General features: G+C 57.8%; 2 protein-coding genes across 2 annotated transcripts in view; both read right to left on the reverse strand.

Annotated features, from left to right (window-relative positions):
* Positions 1-394: 394 nt before the first annotated feature.
* HHATL (hedgehog acyltransferase like) lies at positions 395-8289 on the reverse strand. Its single transcript, XM_040994940.1, has 12 exons — positions 8053-8289; positions 6473-6591; positions 6072-6139; positions 5455-5568; positions 5144-5338; positions 4635-4844; positions 4148-4319; positions 3667-3811; positions 3537-3572; positions 1327-1528; positions 802-943; positions 395-617 (listed from the first exon to the last, which is right to left on the reverse strand). Exons 2-12 carry the CDS (start codon positions 6576-6578, stop codon positions 490-492), a joined length of 1518 nt encoding a protein of 505 aa, XP_040850874.1. The 5' UTR covers positions 6579-6591; positions 8053-8289; the 3' UTR covers positions 395-489.
* Positions 8290-13185: 4896 nt separating this feature from the next.
* CCDC13 (coiled-coil domain containing 13) overlaps positions 13186-17749 on the reverse strand; it is a 35754-nt gene continuing 31190 nt past the window's right edge. Inside the window, exons 14-16 of the mRNA XM_040994941.1 lie at positions 15402-15538; positions 13856-13970; positions 13186-13345 (exon numbers count right to left, since the gene is read on the reverse strand). Of these exons, the coding sequence (XP_040850875.1) occupies positions 13186-13345; positions 13856-13970; positions 15402-15538 (412 nt within the window). The remainder of the gene's footprint in view (positions 13346-13855; positions 13971-15401; positions 15539-17749) is intronic.

Raw genomic sequence — 17749 nt, forward strand, 5'->3', positions numbered from 1 at the left:
AATGAGTCTGAATCACACAGAGGGGCATCCTGGTCTGGCTGGCCTGGCTGTGGGTGCAGGTCGAAGGTCCCACGGAATTCCCCTCCTCCTCTGTGGGAGGGAGCATCTCCACCGAATGCACCTTGCAGTGGGGTGAAGTCTCCCTCAGGAATAATCAAGTACTGGCAGCTCAGAGTGTACAGTGAGGCGCAAGATGTGCCAGAGTCAGAGCCAGGAAGGGGGCCGATGGTTCAGGGCTCAGGGATCTTGCTGTGGTGCCCTCTCCAGACCCTATAAGGTCTTCCCCACCCCCGAATCCACCTTCTTGAAACCTAGAATTCCCATACACCTCCCTTCAGCATGGACAGAGGACCAGGAGACTGCAGGGGAAGGAGCAGGGAGCAGCCAAGACATGGTAGAAAAGTCTTTTTATTCTATCTTGGTCAGGCCGCATCTGGCCCAGGAAGAGTTGAGTGGAGCCTGGCCCTTGATCCCACCCTGCCTCCCTCCCTACTCCGCCTTCTCTTTGTCCTGGCCCTCCTGCTCCTCCTCCAGAGCCAGGGTTCGCTCACGCTCCTTCACCAGTTGGACACCACAGTAGGTCACAAACAGCACAGCCAGGGTGGTCTGGGGGAACCCTGTGTGAGGAAGGGGTTATAGATGCCCAGAGCAGCAACACAACCCCTGCCCTCCTCCTCCAGTACCTAGGTTTCCCCACTGGATCTCCAGTTGCTGGGGTAGGGCCTGGGGACCCTTCAGTAGGTCCCAGCAGTGAAGATGGTGTCTGGCACATCCCTGGATCTCCACTGTGGAGTCTCTCACCTGTGAGTAGCAGGCGCCGGGCCACCAGCTCCGTGAACTCCAAGCTGTTGAGGCTCACCAAGTTGTACATGATGATGGCCCAGAAGTTCATGGCCCCAAAGAGGGCCCGCACCCGGCGGGACATCTGCTCCGACAAACTGGCCTGCCCAGCCCAGGAACACGCGGGTGGTAGAGCAAGAGGCCCCAAGGAAAGCAGACATGGTTTAGTCAGTAGTCTTGTCCATGTGGATATGCCTGGGTTCTGCTCCATTATGGTTTAACTTGGGGGAAAACAGGCCAGAAAGAGAATGAGGCCCCCATTGACACAGCTAGGCCCAGGTGCATTGGGAATGGATCCCTGGAAGCAGAGAGGACCACAGTGCCCCAGGGCAAGCCACCTCAAAGACAAACAGGAGAGGAACGTTGAGAACATTCTAGCCTAGGGATCAAATGTAGCTAAATAACTGCAGAAGGCAAGAATGCCCTCTTCCTGAGACCCCTTCCTGGGACCCAGCCCATCCCAGCCCCAGGACCTTCCCAGCTCACCTCAATGCCTGCCAGGGGTTTCCGCTCTGCCAACTTTTGTACCCAGAGCTCAAAGTTGAGGCCAAAGCAGTTAAGGAATGACCACAGGTAGACGATGTCGCAAGGCCCGAGCCACAGGGTGGTGATGGCAAATGTGGCCACGGAGGCCCCCAGCTCCGGGATCACTGCCGAGTGCTCCCCACCAATGTGGTCATACACGTATCTGCAGGGAGAATGGGCGCAGGGACTGATGGGAATATTGGATGGGGTAGTGATGAGGAAGGCAGAGAGGTGGCCCTTGTGCTGTCACTGGGAATGTTTGAGAGTCCTGACCTGGGGTGGCGGTCCTTCCTGTTCCTCTGCCCACCTTGAGATTGTGGCAGGTTTGACCTCGGACCTCGTATCTTTTCTGGCTGTGTTCATTTGCTCCCTGAGTGATCTCATCTAGGCCCATGCCTTCAGCTGCTGTCTGCTGATGAGCCCCAGGTTTTTGTCTGTTTTTTTCCTGAGTCATGGATCCACTGATGTCCAGGCACTCAATGATGCTTCTCCCAGCACCTGTTCACAGTCTTGACTCTCCACACTAGACTGTAAGCTCTGTGAGTTCAGGGACTTTGTCATGCTCACTGCTCTGTCACCAATGTCTCGACTGGACCTGACACACAGCAGGTACTTGATAAACATTTGTTAAATGAATTCACTGAAGACCTGTTGCATGACTGACTTCGCTGCTCTGTGACCGCCTCCGTTTCCAAAGGCTTTTCCATGCCACTCAGCTGCCCCCTCCCATGGCCACACCCCGACTTTATCAATGCTTGAAACTCCTTCCTGAGTTCTACTCTCTTCCAGCGCCCTCTGCCCACCCCTGACCCCCGCCAGCTTCAGTTCTTTAATCCTATTGGTCTTATGAGCTTCCATCAGCACTTCCCTCCTCTACAGGCTCATGTCTGATAAGTCATTATTTACAAATAACCTCAAAGCCCTCGCCCCTCACTTCTGCCTTGGCTTCCTCCTTATCTGCACCTGAGCAGCTCAGCCCTGGTTGGGGAAAAGCCTCAGGTCTTCACCTGCTGAGGTCTGGGAACCCATTGCCTCCAACCCTACTTGGACCCTTAATGTCAAGGTTTCTCCTAGAAGCTCCTCCCTAGTGGCCGCTCCACGCCTGCTTTTCCTGCGAGTTTGAGTGGGGCTTAGGTGTGTGGGTACAGCTCTGCCTCCCTCCGTGTCCCTAACCCTCATATCCCAGCTGATGACCTGGCTTCCTAATGAGGCAGATTCCATACCTAAACAGGCTGACCTGCCTTCTATATCCCCACTGGCTTCTCCCCTCCTTTTCCTACTAAAGCCTTCCTCTACCTAGAACTAGATGTTATCACCTCGCCAGCACCTTGGGGACCCCCCTCTGTGAGTCACTCCTAGATCTACGTTACCACCCACGTCTGTACAATTACCCCCCCACAGCTCAGCACCAAGTGCACCCCTACCTCCCCTGATAGAAGCCACTCCCTCTCTCCCATTCAGCTGTCTTCCCTTTTCATCCACACACTCCCTGCAGTTCCTGTTTTCCTCCATACCACCTGCCATGCTTCCCTAGGGGAATGCTGTACACCTGAGCGGCCCCAAGCCTGCCTCCCTAGGGAAATGCTGTATGCATGAGCGGGCCCGAGCCTGACCCCAGCCTGCACCTCCTGTGACCTCAGCAGCATCGTGCTCGGTTGCTCTCTCCTCTCATGGACAGTCTTCTCTTGGCTTCCCGGGCATCACATGGCTTCCATTCTGCTCCTCTTGAACATTCTGTCTGCTCTTTCAATGGGCTCTTCCTTCTCCATCCAACTACAGCCCTTGCAGGCCCAGCCTTGGCCGACCCCTCTCCACTCCTCGCTCTATTCCCTCTCCTTACCTCCACGCTCCCAAGGCCTCCAGACCACCCACCCACACTCAGGATGCTCAGAGCTCTATCGACCCACCTAGGCTAGTCTAAACCCAGACATTCCCACATCTCCCAGCTCCCTTCCTTAGCCAAGTTCACCAAGTTCTTTAATCCCATTGGTTTTGAGACCAAGGCTTCTCTCCACCCTCACCTAGAGCCCTGCCATGTCTTCCTCACTGCCCTTCTTGCTTCCTCCAGCTCAGGAGTGAACTTGAAAACCGTGGTCCCATCTCTGGCTCTGCCCTGTTCAGCCACCAGGCAGGAAGGCTGGGACCAGTCCCCACAGTCACCCCAGACTCACTTGCAAAGCCAGTCGTTGATGCCCCGGTCAAAGTGCCTGTGGGAGACAGCAGATGGGCATGAATCCCCAAGCCGAGGGGCAGTGGGGATCCCAGGGGTGAGTGCCCCTCCCCCAGCCTGCAGGGCCTCACGTTTCTCCGAAGATGTAGAGTGCGGTGATGCACTTGGGAGGCTGTGGTGGATCCAGGTGATCCAGACGCGCCACGGTGTTGACCACGCCGAAGAGGACAGCTGCCTTCACCCAGTCGTACACCAGGTTGGAGTAGGCCAGGCCAGCTGGGAATGAGTTGCTGTTGGTCGCTGCCTAGTGTGTGTCCCTGTGGCCTCCCTGCCCTGTCCCCTCAAATCCTAAGCTGAGGCTGAGCCCTGCTCTCCCATGCAGCACCTTCTGTCCCCAAGCCCTGGGCAGGGGAGCAGTTCTTGCTCCAGGCCTGTCCCCAGGAAGACCTCATCTTGGTTGTAGAAATGAGTGAAATGGAGCAGCGAGACCCTGGGTTTACGTGACAATGCCACAGCCCTATGATAAGTGACCCTGCTACCCCCAGCACGCCAGTACTGCAGGACACACACACAGAGGGCTTTCTGCCTATGGCCCCTGCTCTGGGGACCCACCAAGGGCACTGTCTGAGAGACGGCTGGCAAACTTCAGGTCATTGGGGATGGTGAGGATGTAGAAGAAGTGGAAGAAGATGTCCACAGCGATGATGGCCGCCACACTGAAGCCCGCCTGAGCTCGGATGCGCCACAGCTCGCCTTCGGGCCTTATGGGCTCTACCTGGCTCACCTGGGGAGAGGGGGCAGTCACCAACCAGCAGGGTACCAGGGAGACCCCTTGTGTCCCAAGACCCCTGTTGGTGGGGGAGGGAACATCCATGGCCTGGAAGTCCTGTCCAAGGGAGGAGCTGCCTCCATCCCACGGTTCCTGTTAGGGTAACTGTGCCGTGGGGGGAGGGGGTGGGATGGCGTCGAGGACATGGAGAGACTCTGACATCATGATCCAGCCTGCTAGGGTAGGGGTGGGGGTTTCTACCCAGCTAGGAGAATCTGTGTGAAGAGGGAGAGCCAGCCCTGTTCTGGGGGTCCCCAAGGTGTCCCTCACCTGGGCGTGGAAGCGATCGAAGGTCATGATGGGCCCAAAGAAGAAGAAAGGCAGGTAGAAGTTGTACTTGAGCAGGTCGGCCAGGGAGTAGTGGCGCTCGGGGTGAGCACAGCGCTCCAGCGCGAAGCTGGTGCAGCGGAGCACCGTGAAGCTGCTACCCCCATGAAACAGCACCTCTTGAAGATCAAAAGTGCCTGTTACAAACCCGCTCTGGAGGGGAGAGAACAGGCCAGCCGCTCACCAGGACGTCTCCTGTCATGGGACAGAGTACCCCTACTTTCTTTCCCAGCCTGTTCCTCCCTGGTTGCTCTGTTCCAACTTTCTAACAGGATAGGGGACACACTGGAAAGGTCCCTGTGCAGGAGGCCACTCGTGGGCAGGACAGTGGTAAATGGTTGAAGACAGTGGGCAGGTGAAGTATGCACTTGGGGGTTCTCGGGAAACAAGGAGTTTTAGATAAAATGAGAAGTTTGAGGTTCTCTCCCTGTACCCTCTGTCCCAGAACACACCTGCCAAGAGATGAGAGGGTCCACCTTGAAGGAGGCCAGGCCGGCCAGGCCGAAGCCAAGACAGAGCCAGGGCTGGCCCAAAAGTGAGACCACGTAGAGGCCCACACAGTGGCCCAGCAGCAGCAGTAGGTACCAGGGACCCATTGTACCCAACACGGCCAGGAGCCCGTAAATGGCATACATCCAGGAGCGGAGCTGTGGGTGGGAAGAGGCTTCCGTTTACTCTTCCATACAGACTTGAGGGGTGGGCAGGATGAGTTTCCCACCACCCTCGTGGCTGGGGAAGAGCTGGGTGGCTCAGATAAGCTCACCTGGGGGGCAATCATAGTGCAGAGTTTAGCAAAGAGCACGTGTCCCGAGAGGGCGAAGATGATGACATTGCGGAAGGAGGTGAACCACATCACCCACTCGAAGTCGGCCACATCCTGAGGGTGTTCAGGTCAGGTTGGGGTGAAGGAGGGACACAGAAAGCTGGCACCCAGGCTGGGCAGAGACCCAACACGTTCCCAGCCCCTCCTGTTCTTAAGCATTCACTGTGAGAGCAGTGGCTGCAGCTCCCTGCACTGCAAGAATGGGCAGGTGAGATATCCGTGCCCCTGGAAGCACTCCCCCCTAGCTCAGCATGCCTGCCTGATGTCCCCTGGCCATGCCTTGTGTCTGCAGAGGGTGGCGCTAGAGGGCCCTGCTGATGCACACCTGGGCTTACCAGGATCCAAGTCCTGAATGAGCAGGGCCTGGGCAGCCTTGGTATCCCCAAAAGACACACGAAGGGCACAAGCCAGAGACCGCTGGGTGTGAGCTACTTATCACTTGAGATAGTGGATTATGCCTATCTCTTAGGACAGCTACCGGCCCTGCCCAGCCCCACCTCACGCTGGACGGGGAGAAAGGGAGAGGCATGCCAGGGATCAAGCAGCGGGGGACCTACCATCTTGCGGCCAAGGTACTCCCAGCCTGGGCGTACAGACTCCCGGAAAGCCTTCCTGTGAGCCCCATCTGAGAACACAGTGTGACCTCAGGGTGGGCCCTTCACAGCCCCTGCCTCTCCTACCACTAGGGACTCGTTTGTGGGTGGGGAGGGAGGGAGAAGTGAGTCTGGGCCTCTTGGTCTGCCCCTGCTTCTCCCTGAATCTTGTTGCGTGCCTGGGTGCAGGTGTGAGTGTGCATGGGTGCCATGTCTTTGTGCATCTCTGTATTCATCAATAGGTATGTGCATGTGTGTCTGTATGAGCTTCTGTTTGTGGTCCTGTCTGCTCTACCTCTCTGTGCCCCAGGCACCTAGGGTAAAGAAGCTCTGCTCCCACCCTGTGCCCCAGACCCAGTTGGTACCTTGTGAAGCTTCCAGGAGACTTCTGCCCGCATAGGCCAGGGCTCCACTCACCACCAGGGAGTAGAGACCCAGCTCAGCTGCAGGCAGTGCTGTCTTCACGCCCATAGCCTGGATGGGGCTAGGATGGACAGGTTACATGAGGGTACAGCAGCTTCCAGCCCCGCCCAGCTCCACCTCATGATCCCGACTCCTCCAGGCCACCCGTCCTTCCAGTTGAAGGCTCTGGACAGTGGGACCTTGACACACAGCCTCTTTTGCTCACCCTCATTTATTCCTGCTCATGTTCAGAGGGGCTGGTCCCCATGCCTTGCCCCAAATGCTTGTGCCCAGCTCCACTCACACCATGGAGAAAACTTACCTGTTCCTTCCATCAGGGTTCCCACCCCCATCAGCTCTGGCTTTCCTTCCCGGAGACCTCATGGGCTCCCAAGGTCCCCTGTCACTCAGCCTCCAGCTTCTCCCTGTCCTGAGCCACTAAGTCCATTCCCACCACGTCGCTGGTTGTTGCCTGTGTCCTTCCCCAAGTGCTGTGTAGTCAGGCCCCGCAAGTCGGCCAGAGCCTATGCTCTTTGAGCAAGTGCCCTGGAGTATAGTGGGTATGGGCCAGGCAGGGCCAGGTGGGCTGGCGGGTGGGCAGGTGGAGGGTGCTGGCTGCTGTCCAAGGTGCTGACGGGTACCAGGCCCAAGGGAAGCTCAGCCACTCCCTCCCCAGGGGAGTTCTGCTGGGCCACCCAGGAACCGCAGCTACCACCTGGGTCCTTCCTGCCCTTCTCTAGCCTGAACTAAGGTCTTCCTGAAGGATCCATGGGGACGAATAGACTCTGATTCAAATGAAAGGGAGGGACATGTCTAGGTGCCTTCCGGGACTGAGCTGAGCCTAGAGGCAGCACATGTGTCTCCTACCCCAGGCCCTGCCTCAACTACCCCTTGCCAATCCTGTGGCCCACGAGCCCGGGTGCCCACAGTCGACACTGTCCCTGTCATACAGATGAGCCAGTTGTGAGGGGGCAGGGACCGATCAGAGCCCTGCAGTGAACCTGGGACAGACTTCCTGCTGCCTGCCCTTGGGATTGGTGGTCCAAGGGAGCCACCCCTCTGATGTCTCAGATGGGGCAGGACACTGCCACCCCTGCCCAGGCCAGGGGGCTTCTGGCCTGAGAGACATGACACCTCCTCACCAGCCAGGTGGGGGTAGGGCAGCAGTGTTAACCAGGGATCAGGTTAATGGAGCAGGAGCTTGAAACCGGAGCACCGGCAAAGAGCCCACGAAAGAGCTTTGTCAGCTGCCTCCCACTCGCCACTTTCCAATTTTAGCTCCCCATGGCCGGCGCAGGGTGTCCCCAGCGAGGCCTCTCCGCGGAGCCAGCCCCCAACCCAGAGTGTCTGCTGACAGACCCTGGGGCCCGGATCTGGCCGACGGGGTGCAGGGGACCCCTCTCCCCGACCCTGTTCCTGCCTGTCTCAGATACCCCTGAGGTAAAGGCACACTTTGGGGTCTGTGATCTGGGGTGAGGGGCCTGGTGTGGGTTCCACTGATCTCCAGGGCCCCGGAGTGGCTGCATCTCCAGCCGGCACTGACCTTGAGGAGGCTGCGAGGGACCCTGGCACGCTGCCCACCTCGGGCTCTGGGGTCCTGTGTCCGACCGTGCGTCCGTCCCCGACCAGCTGAGCTCTGGGGCCACGGTGGGGTGTGTCCAGCCGTGGGGTCCCCACCCTCTCGAGAGGATGAGCGGTGAGTGGTGACAGCAGGAGGCGGGGGGGGGGAGAGGAGGAGGACAGGGAGGAGGTGGCCTTCCTGGAGTGGAGTGGAACAGAGCCCAGTGCTGCAGGGAGCGCTGCTGGCCGCAGGGAGCCGCAGGAAGGATGGGGGAGGCGGGGAAGGGGGAGGAGGCCACTGGCAGAGGCTCAGGCAGGGACACCTGGACCTCACCTCACCTGCGTCTCCTGTCCCCTAGAGAGCCTGTGCCTCTCTCACTGCCAGGCAGGCCTCCCCTCCTCCAGGCAGCCTTCTTGGTGGCCCCACCGACCACTTAAGACTTGGAAGCTGAGCCCCAGCATGCATTGCAAACTCATATACATATACTCACTCACCTGTGTGCTGGACACTCCAGCACCCATCTGTACGGATGCCTGCCCCCTGCCCAAGGGCCACACCCTGGTTCTTTTCATCCACTCTGACCTGCTTGGGAAAGCCTGATTGCCTGCTGGGGTGGGGAGAGGGGAAGAGGGCTGGAATTGGGGTGGACATGGGCCTGCCCGTGCCAGGCCAGCTCTGTGGGATGTTGTTTGGGTAGGGGGCTGGGGGCTGGGGGCTAAGAGGGTCAGTTGGCAATGGCTTGAGGGGATTGTCCGGTAATGGCTTCCTCTTAATGGCAGAGTGGAGGAAGACAGAAATGTCCCTCATCTGTTCAGTCTCTGTGGGGAGGGGGTCAGGGCTTCCATTTTGAGGGCCTAATGAGCAGCAGCCTCCTGAGGGTACCTCCCCCTTAGAGCTCAGGAGCCTCCTATAGGCCTGTCTCCAAAGCAAGCCCTGCCTCCCACCCCCGCCGAATCTGGAGGAGCTGTATGTGCTTGGGCCACTTCTTGGGGCTTGTTCATGGATATGCTGGGGGCAGGGGCAGAAAAGGAGATCCTGTGGTCACCCACAGGAAGGTTCCCAGTGTCCCATGGGTGCCAAGGCCTGTGCTGGGTTCAGCTGAGCTGAAAGGGTGTGCGCTTCCCACTTCTCCTTCCAGCAGTGGACTTACACACACACAATAAAATGACCAAGTACATGGACACGGTGGCTCAGAGGAAGTGACAAAGCCACCCCGGCACACACTCCACTCCAAATGGTATACTCAGAGGCTGGTATCCCTGAGGCCTGGCCCTTAGAAACACCATCAGTGTTGGGGCTGGGTTGGGGCTGGGTTAGGGCTGGCCTCTGATTGCCCATCAAGAGTATTGCCCATACTCTTGATGGGCAATCAGAGGCCAGTCTCAGGGGAAGCCCTGGGCCACCAGGCGTTAAGGAGGGCTTCCCTACAGTGGGGAGGTCTCAGAGTTGCATGGTTATTCCGTTGTTGGAGTAAGTTAATCATACATAATAGCCAGGATGAGCATGGGTTAAGTCTTTAATGTTACAGAACTCACAGCTGAAAGTGTTCCCATTCTCCCCGGTTGGTAGAAGGGGAAACTGAGGCACAGGAGCTGATATTGGGTCAGTTACCAAAGTTCGGGTAGGTGAGAACCCAGCTCACCCACATGGGGTGCAGGCTGAGACCAGCCTGTGCTGGCCATCCTGAGGCTCAAGGAAGCAGGCTTGGCTCAAGGTTAAGGACATAGGTTCAGGCGGCTGACCTGAGAAAGAGCTCCGTCCAGCTGGTGTGACCCACTTCTGGATGCATTGCTGGGATCTGGGTTTCCCGCCAGGAACCCAGCGACTCCCTCTGGGACAAGGGCCTGACTTATGGATTCGCTCAGAGAGGCTAACCCAGACCCTGACTCCCACGGTCTGCAGGAAGGACACACAACAGGTACAGTCCCCGTGTGCTCCCCTCCCCCTTAGGGTGGTTACAGCAAACGCAGAGTGGGTGCAATGGGGCTTGTGGGGACCAGGTGTGGGGAGCAGCCCGTGGCCACTGTGCCTCGGAAGGAGTGCGGGAGGAGAGATCACCTGACAGGACCCACCCACTAAACCAGAAGCTGGTACAAGATGGGTTCAGCTTCCTGAACGTGGTGAGGAAGTGGGCAAAGGCATGGTAGGGAGAGGCGCCCGTTCTCCCAAACTTTGGCTCTGTTTTCATACTCTGCCTTTTTTATTGTTTGCAGCTCAAAGTAAACACTCAGGCAAAGTATCCTGTGTGTGTGAAATTGTTTTGTATTAGCTTGTGTATGGGGTCCCTGTGCATGTGTTTGTGTATGTTATCAGGCTCCGTGTACAAGTGTTGTCAGGTGTCTCTGGGGGTCCGGGGACTGCAGCAGAGAGGAGGTATGTGAAGCACATCTGTCAAAAGGAGTGGGCAGACCCTGCTTTGCGCCAAGGACTGAGTGCCTGGGTGGGATGCAGAGGCTGTGGTCCCTGGGTTGGGGAGAGCCTGGCGGTAATGGAATGTGTTGGAGGTGACTGGAGCTCCTTGGGGATGGTGGCCAAACCACATTCACAGCTCAACCAGATCTCACCTGTCGGTGCTGCAACCTGAGCACCCTGACCTGCAGCACCTGCTGGGGGCGTGGCCTGGGAGCAGCCTCAGGTGAGGCCACTCCACCACCTGCTTTTTTATTTATCCTTCCCCATCGACCTTCCATGAGACCTATATCTGCCACCACTGACATGCACCTGCGGGCAGGACCTTGACCTTCTCATCTACCACCTCCCACCCCAACCCTACAGGATGGGGAGGGCATCCTGTGTGTCCTGGGATCAGGGGTTTGCCTTGGGCAAGGCCATGGGCACAGCCTGGACAGATCAAGCTGCCCTCTGCTCTGCCTGGTCTGGTCAGGTTAGCTCCCTCGGGGGTCTCAGCCCTTGGCCCCATTGGCAAGCCCTCTTTCTCCCAGGCTCTCCTGGACCTTGCCAGGGCTCATGGGTCCCTAACAGCCTTCTCCTGACCCAGATCTGTGCAAGGAGCCTGGGGCTGCGACAGTCAGTCCCCGGGGCCTTTCCCCACCCTGCTGTCCTACTGTGGCCTTCTGGTTCCCCACACCTGTCCAACTAGCCTGGGAGTTCCCTTAAAGGAGGAGAGTCAGATCCACCCCAAGTCCCTGCCAGGCTGACACACAGTGGGCACTTGCTGACTGCCCTGACCTGCGACAGACCTGCCTCCCCAGCCTGGCTGGGAGTTCCTGGAGGTCAGGGGTCACAGCTGCTTCTTTGGCACGGCTGTGGCTGTGGCAGAAGAGCTGCTCGGAAGTTATTTGTGGAACCAGTAGAGGTGCTGGCATTAATTGAGCACTTGCGGTGTGCCAGCAGCTGCTCTTAGGCACCTGGCACTTCTGAACTGAATGAAACCTGAAGAGGGCTCTAACAAGGGAATGGTCTAACCAAACTGGGGTGCTGGGGGAGGGGCACATGCAAGTGTGATGGGGGAGCTGCAGACACAGCTCCACAAACAGCCCTGGAGGCTGCAGAATCTGTAACGTGAAACCCTAGTGCCTGTGACCATGGTTGGCCTAAGCAAGGACTGGCTGCCCTCTGCAAGACGCTGGCTCGTCAGCTGCCCCCAGGACGTGCAGTCCAGGTTCACTGTGCCCACGTCCACATCCCCAACTCCTTACTCAAATCCTCGTTGTAGACGCAGTCAGTCTGGCAACACGTGTTCCTTGTACAGAAGTAAACAGTTGAGTGACTCTTAGTTCTCTGACGCCTGTCTCCATCAGCAGCCAAATCATATTGAGCAGGGATATAAAGTCTAAAGAGTGAATTTGCCCAGGGCCACACGCTGGTGAGTCAGGGAGGAGCTCTGCCCCTGGCACCTGTTCAGACTCTCTGACCCGATGCTCCTTCCCCTAAGCAGCGCCAGCCCTGAGCCAGGGAGGGGCAGCAGAGAGAACCACACCCTCCCTGCATAAGAAGTGGTCAGGGTATGGGGCAGGCCACCCCTGCCTTTCCCAGAGGTGACCCTGAGGGTGATCGCCGGGGCTAGGCCTGATTCTCACCCCTGGCGATCAGCGCTTGCATCCCACACTCGAGTCATCCTCCCATGGGAGAAGGTGCCTGGTCGTGTCTGTGCTGCACACATATTTGTAAGTGTACACCTCCGTGTGGAGGTGCAGGTGGTATGCACAGCTGCTTGGGGCTACCCAGGAGCATCACTGCAGCCACAGGGATGACACTGCACACTCACAGAGAGGACTGGGGGGACTCCCTGCCACAGCCCTCTCAGCCTATCACACGAGGGATGAACACTGCACCAGGACCCTTGGTACCTGCACCAGGACCCTTGGCCTCCAAACCTTCCTGCCCAAAGCTCCAGCCCAGTCCCACCTCTGCCCTCTGGCACTGGCACCCACCAGCCATGGCCTCTCAGGCGCAGGAGGTGTCTTGTGCAGCAGCTGTGCAGGAATGGGGCCGTGCTGCAGGGGGCAGCCCCAACTGTCCCTGGTCATCTGCTTCACCTCTGGGCCCTGGCTTTGGGGCCGGGTGGGCCAGAGTTAGATACTGCTTGGGTCCTTTTTGGGCATCTCCACGGCTTCTTTGTCTGTGCAGCAGGGTACTGGGCCCCTGGGTTGGGAGCCAACTAGACAGGGCCAGGCTTCCACAGCAGATGCATACTCACCGGGAGCTGCATTGAGGAGAGAAATGATACCTATTGCAAGTCCAAGGTGTGTACCTGCAGAACAGGCGAGTAACGTGCTAGAAAATGTGGCAGCAAGTCTCTGAAGGAGCGGATGGCCTGCAGACGGAGCTGGGGCAGGTGTGGAAGATACACTGGTGAGTGCCTAGTCTGGGGCCAGGTGGCCTGGAGGCTGTGCCCAGCCTGGCACACTGAGGGTTCTCCTGCAAGGATGGGGTCGTGTAGGACTGCAGGGTCCCAGCTGAACCATAGGACATGGATGATGAACACCAAGGGGCAGCTGCTGTCCATTCACAGCCAGAGCTCTGGCTGCTGCCCTGGGCTGCTGCGCCTCCTCCTGGTGGGTTCCTCAGTGTCTCCTGGCTCGAGCCACTGGCTGTGGCGACCCTCAGCTCAAGTCTCGTCCTGTCTGGCCGTGCTGGCGCTGGGCCACCATCCTAGTGCTTGTCTGTCTTCTGCTGCCGCAGGGCCTGCAGGAAAACCCCTTTCACCTGGTCCAGGGTCTCGTGGTACATCCGGAAGTCCTCCTCTTTTCCCTGGAGGGCGCTGCCCAGTGCGGCCTTCAGCATTTCGTTCTCCTCCTTCTGGATGGCCAGCCTGGACCGCATGGAGACAGGGCTCAGCGTGGCTGCAGCTGGCATCCAGGTGGGTGGGGTGCCTGCTGGCCTGTGCCCTCTTCCCACAGATGCTTGGGGAAGACCACATGGGATTCCCCTGTGGGCTCACCCAGAGCACCATGCCTGACACCTGGGAGCTCCCAGTGATGTCAGCTGCCCCAGGGATGTCCCAAGGCTGAGCCCTGATCTGTGGCTGTTCCACCCCTCCCCTCCTTTCCTGTTACTGATCTTGATCTGAAAAGGGTGGACTGAGTGACAGAAGTGGGGTCAGCAGTCCAGGCTTGATGAAATCTCTTTCTGGACCATGGGTACATCATGGCCCCGGGCCCCTCTGCTCTCTCTGGAGGCAACTCCCTGAATTTCAGGCCTGGATCCCAGCACCCAGGGGAATCAGCCGTCTGGGTGCACAGGGGAGTGATGCTAAGCACCTGCCCATCCGAGGCAACCCACCTCCCCCAATCCCTTTGAGGAAGGAAAGGGCATGGAGAACCTGGTGCTCAGCTCCTCAATCTGGGATTCCACGGGCACATGGGAGAGCTGGGCCAAGGACGGGTCCTTCTTCTCGCTTCCTGTGGAGTTGTGCCTGGTGCTGGAGGTGGGCCGACCTGCAGGGTGGTAGCAGCCACTTGGTGCGAGGAGAGCCGTGGCCCTGTGGGACATCCTTCCTCCCCTCCATGCATACCCACTTCCTGCTCTTTCACTGGGCGAGACTTCACATTTTATCAAGGAGGCAGGAGGAGGAGGAGGGCCACCTCTCCCCAGAAGCCCTCTATGGCACCCGCTCTGCATTCTCTGCGAGGCTTCAGCCTCAGGTGCAGTCCTGGCCTTAGCCTGCTCTGCTCTGAGGTGGCTCCTTGCCTCGCTGTCTGCACTTTCACAGCTTTCAAGTTCCAGGTAATTTGTTTCCAACTAGGAGAACCAGCAAGCCTGAGGTCTGGGCTGCATGCTGAGCCCAAGTCCGGGCCATCCATCACTGCTCCGGATGTCCTCACCCGTTTGGGTGTGATTTTCCCCACCAGAGCTTACTTTTCTGGGGTTGGAGGTGAGTGAGCCCAGAGGAGGTATTCCCAGTGGCCTGGGGGTACCAGCAGGGCCAATTCCAGGGACTCGTGGCCACTTGGGTCCTCAGCAGCCCCTGGAAGGCACCCCTTGGAGTCCTGGGAGTGAACAGCTGGCCCTGATGGCCCTGATGTCCCACTGCTGGCATATCCTTTTGGACCGTCCTGTCTTGGCTGGGCCAGCACTGGGAACAAGGGCCTGAGAGCCCTTGGCTGAGGCTCCTGGGGTGCTGAGACAGTCACGGGACAAGCAGTCCCTCCATCCTGAGCTTGCAGGGCTTGGGGTGGGTACCTAGTGCGGGAGGGAGGCCTAGTGTCCCTGCACTGCCATCTTCTTCCCTAGGTGCCAGCCATCCAGGAATGCCTCTGGCCCGGCATCTGCAGCTCTCCCTGGCCGGCACACAAGGTACTGAGGCTGCACCTGAGAGCCGCTGTGCTGGAGCAGCCGTGGGCCTGTCAGCTAAGGACAGCATCCCGGACTGCAGCCTCTGATGGCTGCCTGTGCCTGATGCCTGATGCCTGGCTCTGGCCAGTGGCACAGAAGCGGAAGGGGCATGTGCTCCGGGAATGGTACGGGGCGGCTGTGTCCTTCCCTTGTCCCCTCCCCATCTCAGACTGCGGGGTGCAGGCAGTGTGGTAAAGGATGGTGGGGCCATAAGCCTAAGGAGTGGGACCAGGAGCTGGGGGCCCGGGGTGGTGTGGGCAGCCCATGGCGACTCAAACCCTGTTTGGGAGAGTCAGGTCACTGCAGGAGGTGGAAGGGGATTCCTCTCTCATCTTAGCGACTGATCCCAGATCTACTGGGGGCTGGAAGCTGGGGCAGCGACCAGGAGGTGGGGGCTGAGGGCATTCAGCTCAGGAGACTCCACCCCATGCTCAGGGAACCCCCTTGGCTCTGACCTCCTTGGCAGAGGAGGAGTGGGAGGGTGAGGTGAGGGGCGGGCAGCCTCCTCCCCTTGTAGCAGGGCTGGCCCCTACCTGTCTTGCTCCTGGGGGCCGTCTTCCCAGGCTCCAGACGCAGCTTCTCCAGATGTTGCTCCAGCAGCACGGCCCGCAGCCGCTCCCCTTGCAGCTTCCTCTCGGACTCCAGGAGCTTGTTGTTGCTCTCTTCCACCCTGAGGGCCGAGAGTGTGTGAGCTGCCATCCCCCCGCTCGAGGGGGCTGACCAGGTGGGCACGTCCTACATGGCTGGGCGATGGGACATGGGGCTTGCACTCACAGATCAAGCAGTGCCCCCCCACAAGGTGTCGAATGAAAACCTAGCTGCAGCTGCCCCTGCTGTCCAGAAGCAGCTACTCGGAATGCATTTGCTGTCTCACTGAATGCTCACTGCCATCTTTCTATGGACGCATAATGCCGTTTGTGGTTGGCACTTTTTTTAAGGCTTAAATATAATCTTTTTCCTGTCATGCAGCATGAGAATTTAGTTTTATTTTCGTAAGTGCTCTCTCTCCTTTTGCCAAACAGCACTGCCTCTACTCTGTGGCTGGACTGATTTTAGAGGCCGTCCCAGTCAGCCATGGCAGATGCAGCCAGTGCGACAGCCAGCTCAGCACAGCAGAAGACATGCAGAGCTGTCCTCGCACTGTCCCGCAGGGCTGGGGGTCTGACAGCAGCTTGGGTGCCCTGGCTGTGGCTTCCACGAGCCAAACTCACAGTGTCAGCTGACTTGGAGTTCTTCGCGGGAGGTTGGGGGCAGGGTAGGGGGCACAGGCTGAGCCCAGGTCTAGTCCGGGGACTGCAGAATCCAGCCTATGTTAGTGGAAGGGTCCTGGTTCCTGGGGGTGCAGTGGGTCAGCTTCCAGGGGCTGTCTGCCTTCTCTTCAGAGCCGGCCGAAGACTTTGATCACTCTTTGAGTCTCTCTAACCTCTTACATAGCGTCTCTCTGAAAAAATCCCACATGGAGAAATTTCTCTGCTTTCAAGCCATTGAGTGATTAGATAGGGCCCACCCGATAATCCAGGATAATCCTTCTATTTTAGGGTCCATATCAAGAACTATGTCTGCAAAATCCCTTTTGCTGGGTGTCTTAAAGCACCCACAGCTACAACAGCAGGGAGCAAAGGATGCTGCTCCAAGAGCCCGTCTCTGCTGGGGGGGTGGGGGGTGTTAGAACAGCCAGTCACAGCTGGGGACGTGGAGTGCACCTGTGATAGTGCCCAGACAACAGTACCTGGTGACAGTAAGGCTAGGTCTTCTGAACACTTCTGGGACATGTCCATGACCTGACCTTCACCATAATCCTAGGTTCTTGGAAAGTCTAGAAAAGGGAGTGACAGTGCTTGCCACAAGATGATATCTCATTCTAGGATGAGATCTTGCTTTTCTTTTACAGCTCGGGCCATAAGCTGACTGTCTCAAATTGTTTTCTGTAAATGGAATTGGGAGGCCCCGTTTGCCTGGTTCTCTTGTTTGCTACTAGCTGGGATGTGACTTTCACTGGGTGGATGGTTTAAAGTGCACGATGCTTGAACTGGGTATCTGTCCCATACCACCTCAGTTGACTGAATGCCAGTGCTCACTGGATAATCACTGCTTAAGAACCCCTGAACATGGCTGATCTGGGCTGCTCCCCTCTTCCACATGGGGTCGAATGGGACAGTCCACTGCTTGGTGCTGGTGAAAAAAAGACCCTTGAGCTTCTAACAGTCTGCCTCCGACTCGTTTTTTGGGATAGATTTGGTCAACTCACAATAGCTTCTCCTGGAGTTGGTGATTATTCCGTGTTTAGCGTTTTCTTTCCTATATGCCTGTCACAAAGTTATAGGCCTGGGAGACCTCGCGATTTGGTTATTTCACATTTAGGTGTATTTCGTCTCACTGGGATTAATACTCGTGTCATTCCTGTGGCCGCCAACCCCCCACGAAGAGCCCTGAGTCAACTGACACTGTGAGTTTGACTTGTGGATGTCCTACAGTTTCAGCAGATGACCAGATTCCCCAAGAACTTCTCCCAAAACACAGGACTCCATACACACCTGCCCGTCCCGGGGCAGGCCTGCAGTTCATAGTGCGGAAGGAAGTGGGTTTTCCCTCTTGGTGAGGGGCAAGAAGGAGCAGAATGGCAAAGATTTTGGATTGCATTCAACAATTGATGCAGAATCGGGTACCAACATGGTATTCAGCTACTAACACTGCATGTTTAAGCGTGCCCCTTGAAATGTCATTTACAAAAGAAAACCAAAACCAACCTGAACGCCTGTCCGCAGGGATAAGACGAGTCCTTGGGGACACAACACGTTTTATGATTGAGCTGTGTCATCCAACACGGTGGCTGCCAGCCTCGTGCCCCCATGGGTGAGTTGTTTAATGCACTGGTGATGAT

Source organism: Ochotona curzoniae, unplaced genomic scaffold, assembly GCF_017591425.1.
Source record: "Ochotona curzoniae isolate NIBS_2020 unplaced genomic scaffold, NIBS_Ocur_1.0 contig_908, whole genome shotgun sequence".
Taxonomy (NCBI): Eukaryota; Metazoa; Chordata; class Mammalia; order Lagomorpha; family Ochotonidae; genus Ochotona; species Ochotona curzoniae.

Bases quoted from the DNA above. Each gene is read 5' to 3' on its own strand.
- HHATL (XM_040994940.1), bottom strand. From the start codon at position 6,578: ATGGGCGTGAAGACAGCACTGCCTGCAGCTGAGCTGGGTCTCTACTCC. The intron at 4,320-4,634 runs GTGAGGGACACC...CCCTCTCCCCAG, and splicing joins TCGATCGCTTCCACGCCCAG to GTGAGCCAGGTAGAGCCCAT. The intron at 3,812-4,147 runs GTGGGTCCCCAG...ACTCATTCCCAG, and splicing joins TCTCTCAGACAGTGCCCTTG to CTGGCCTGGCCTACTCCAAC.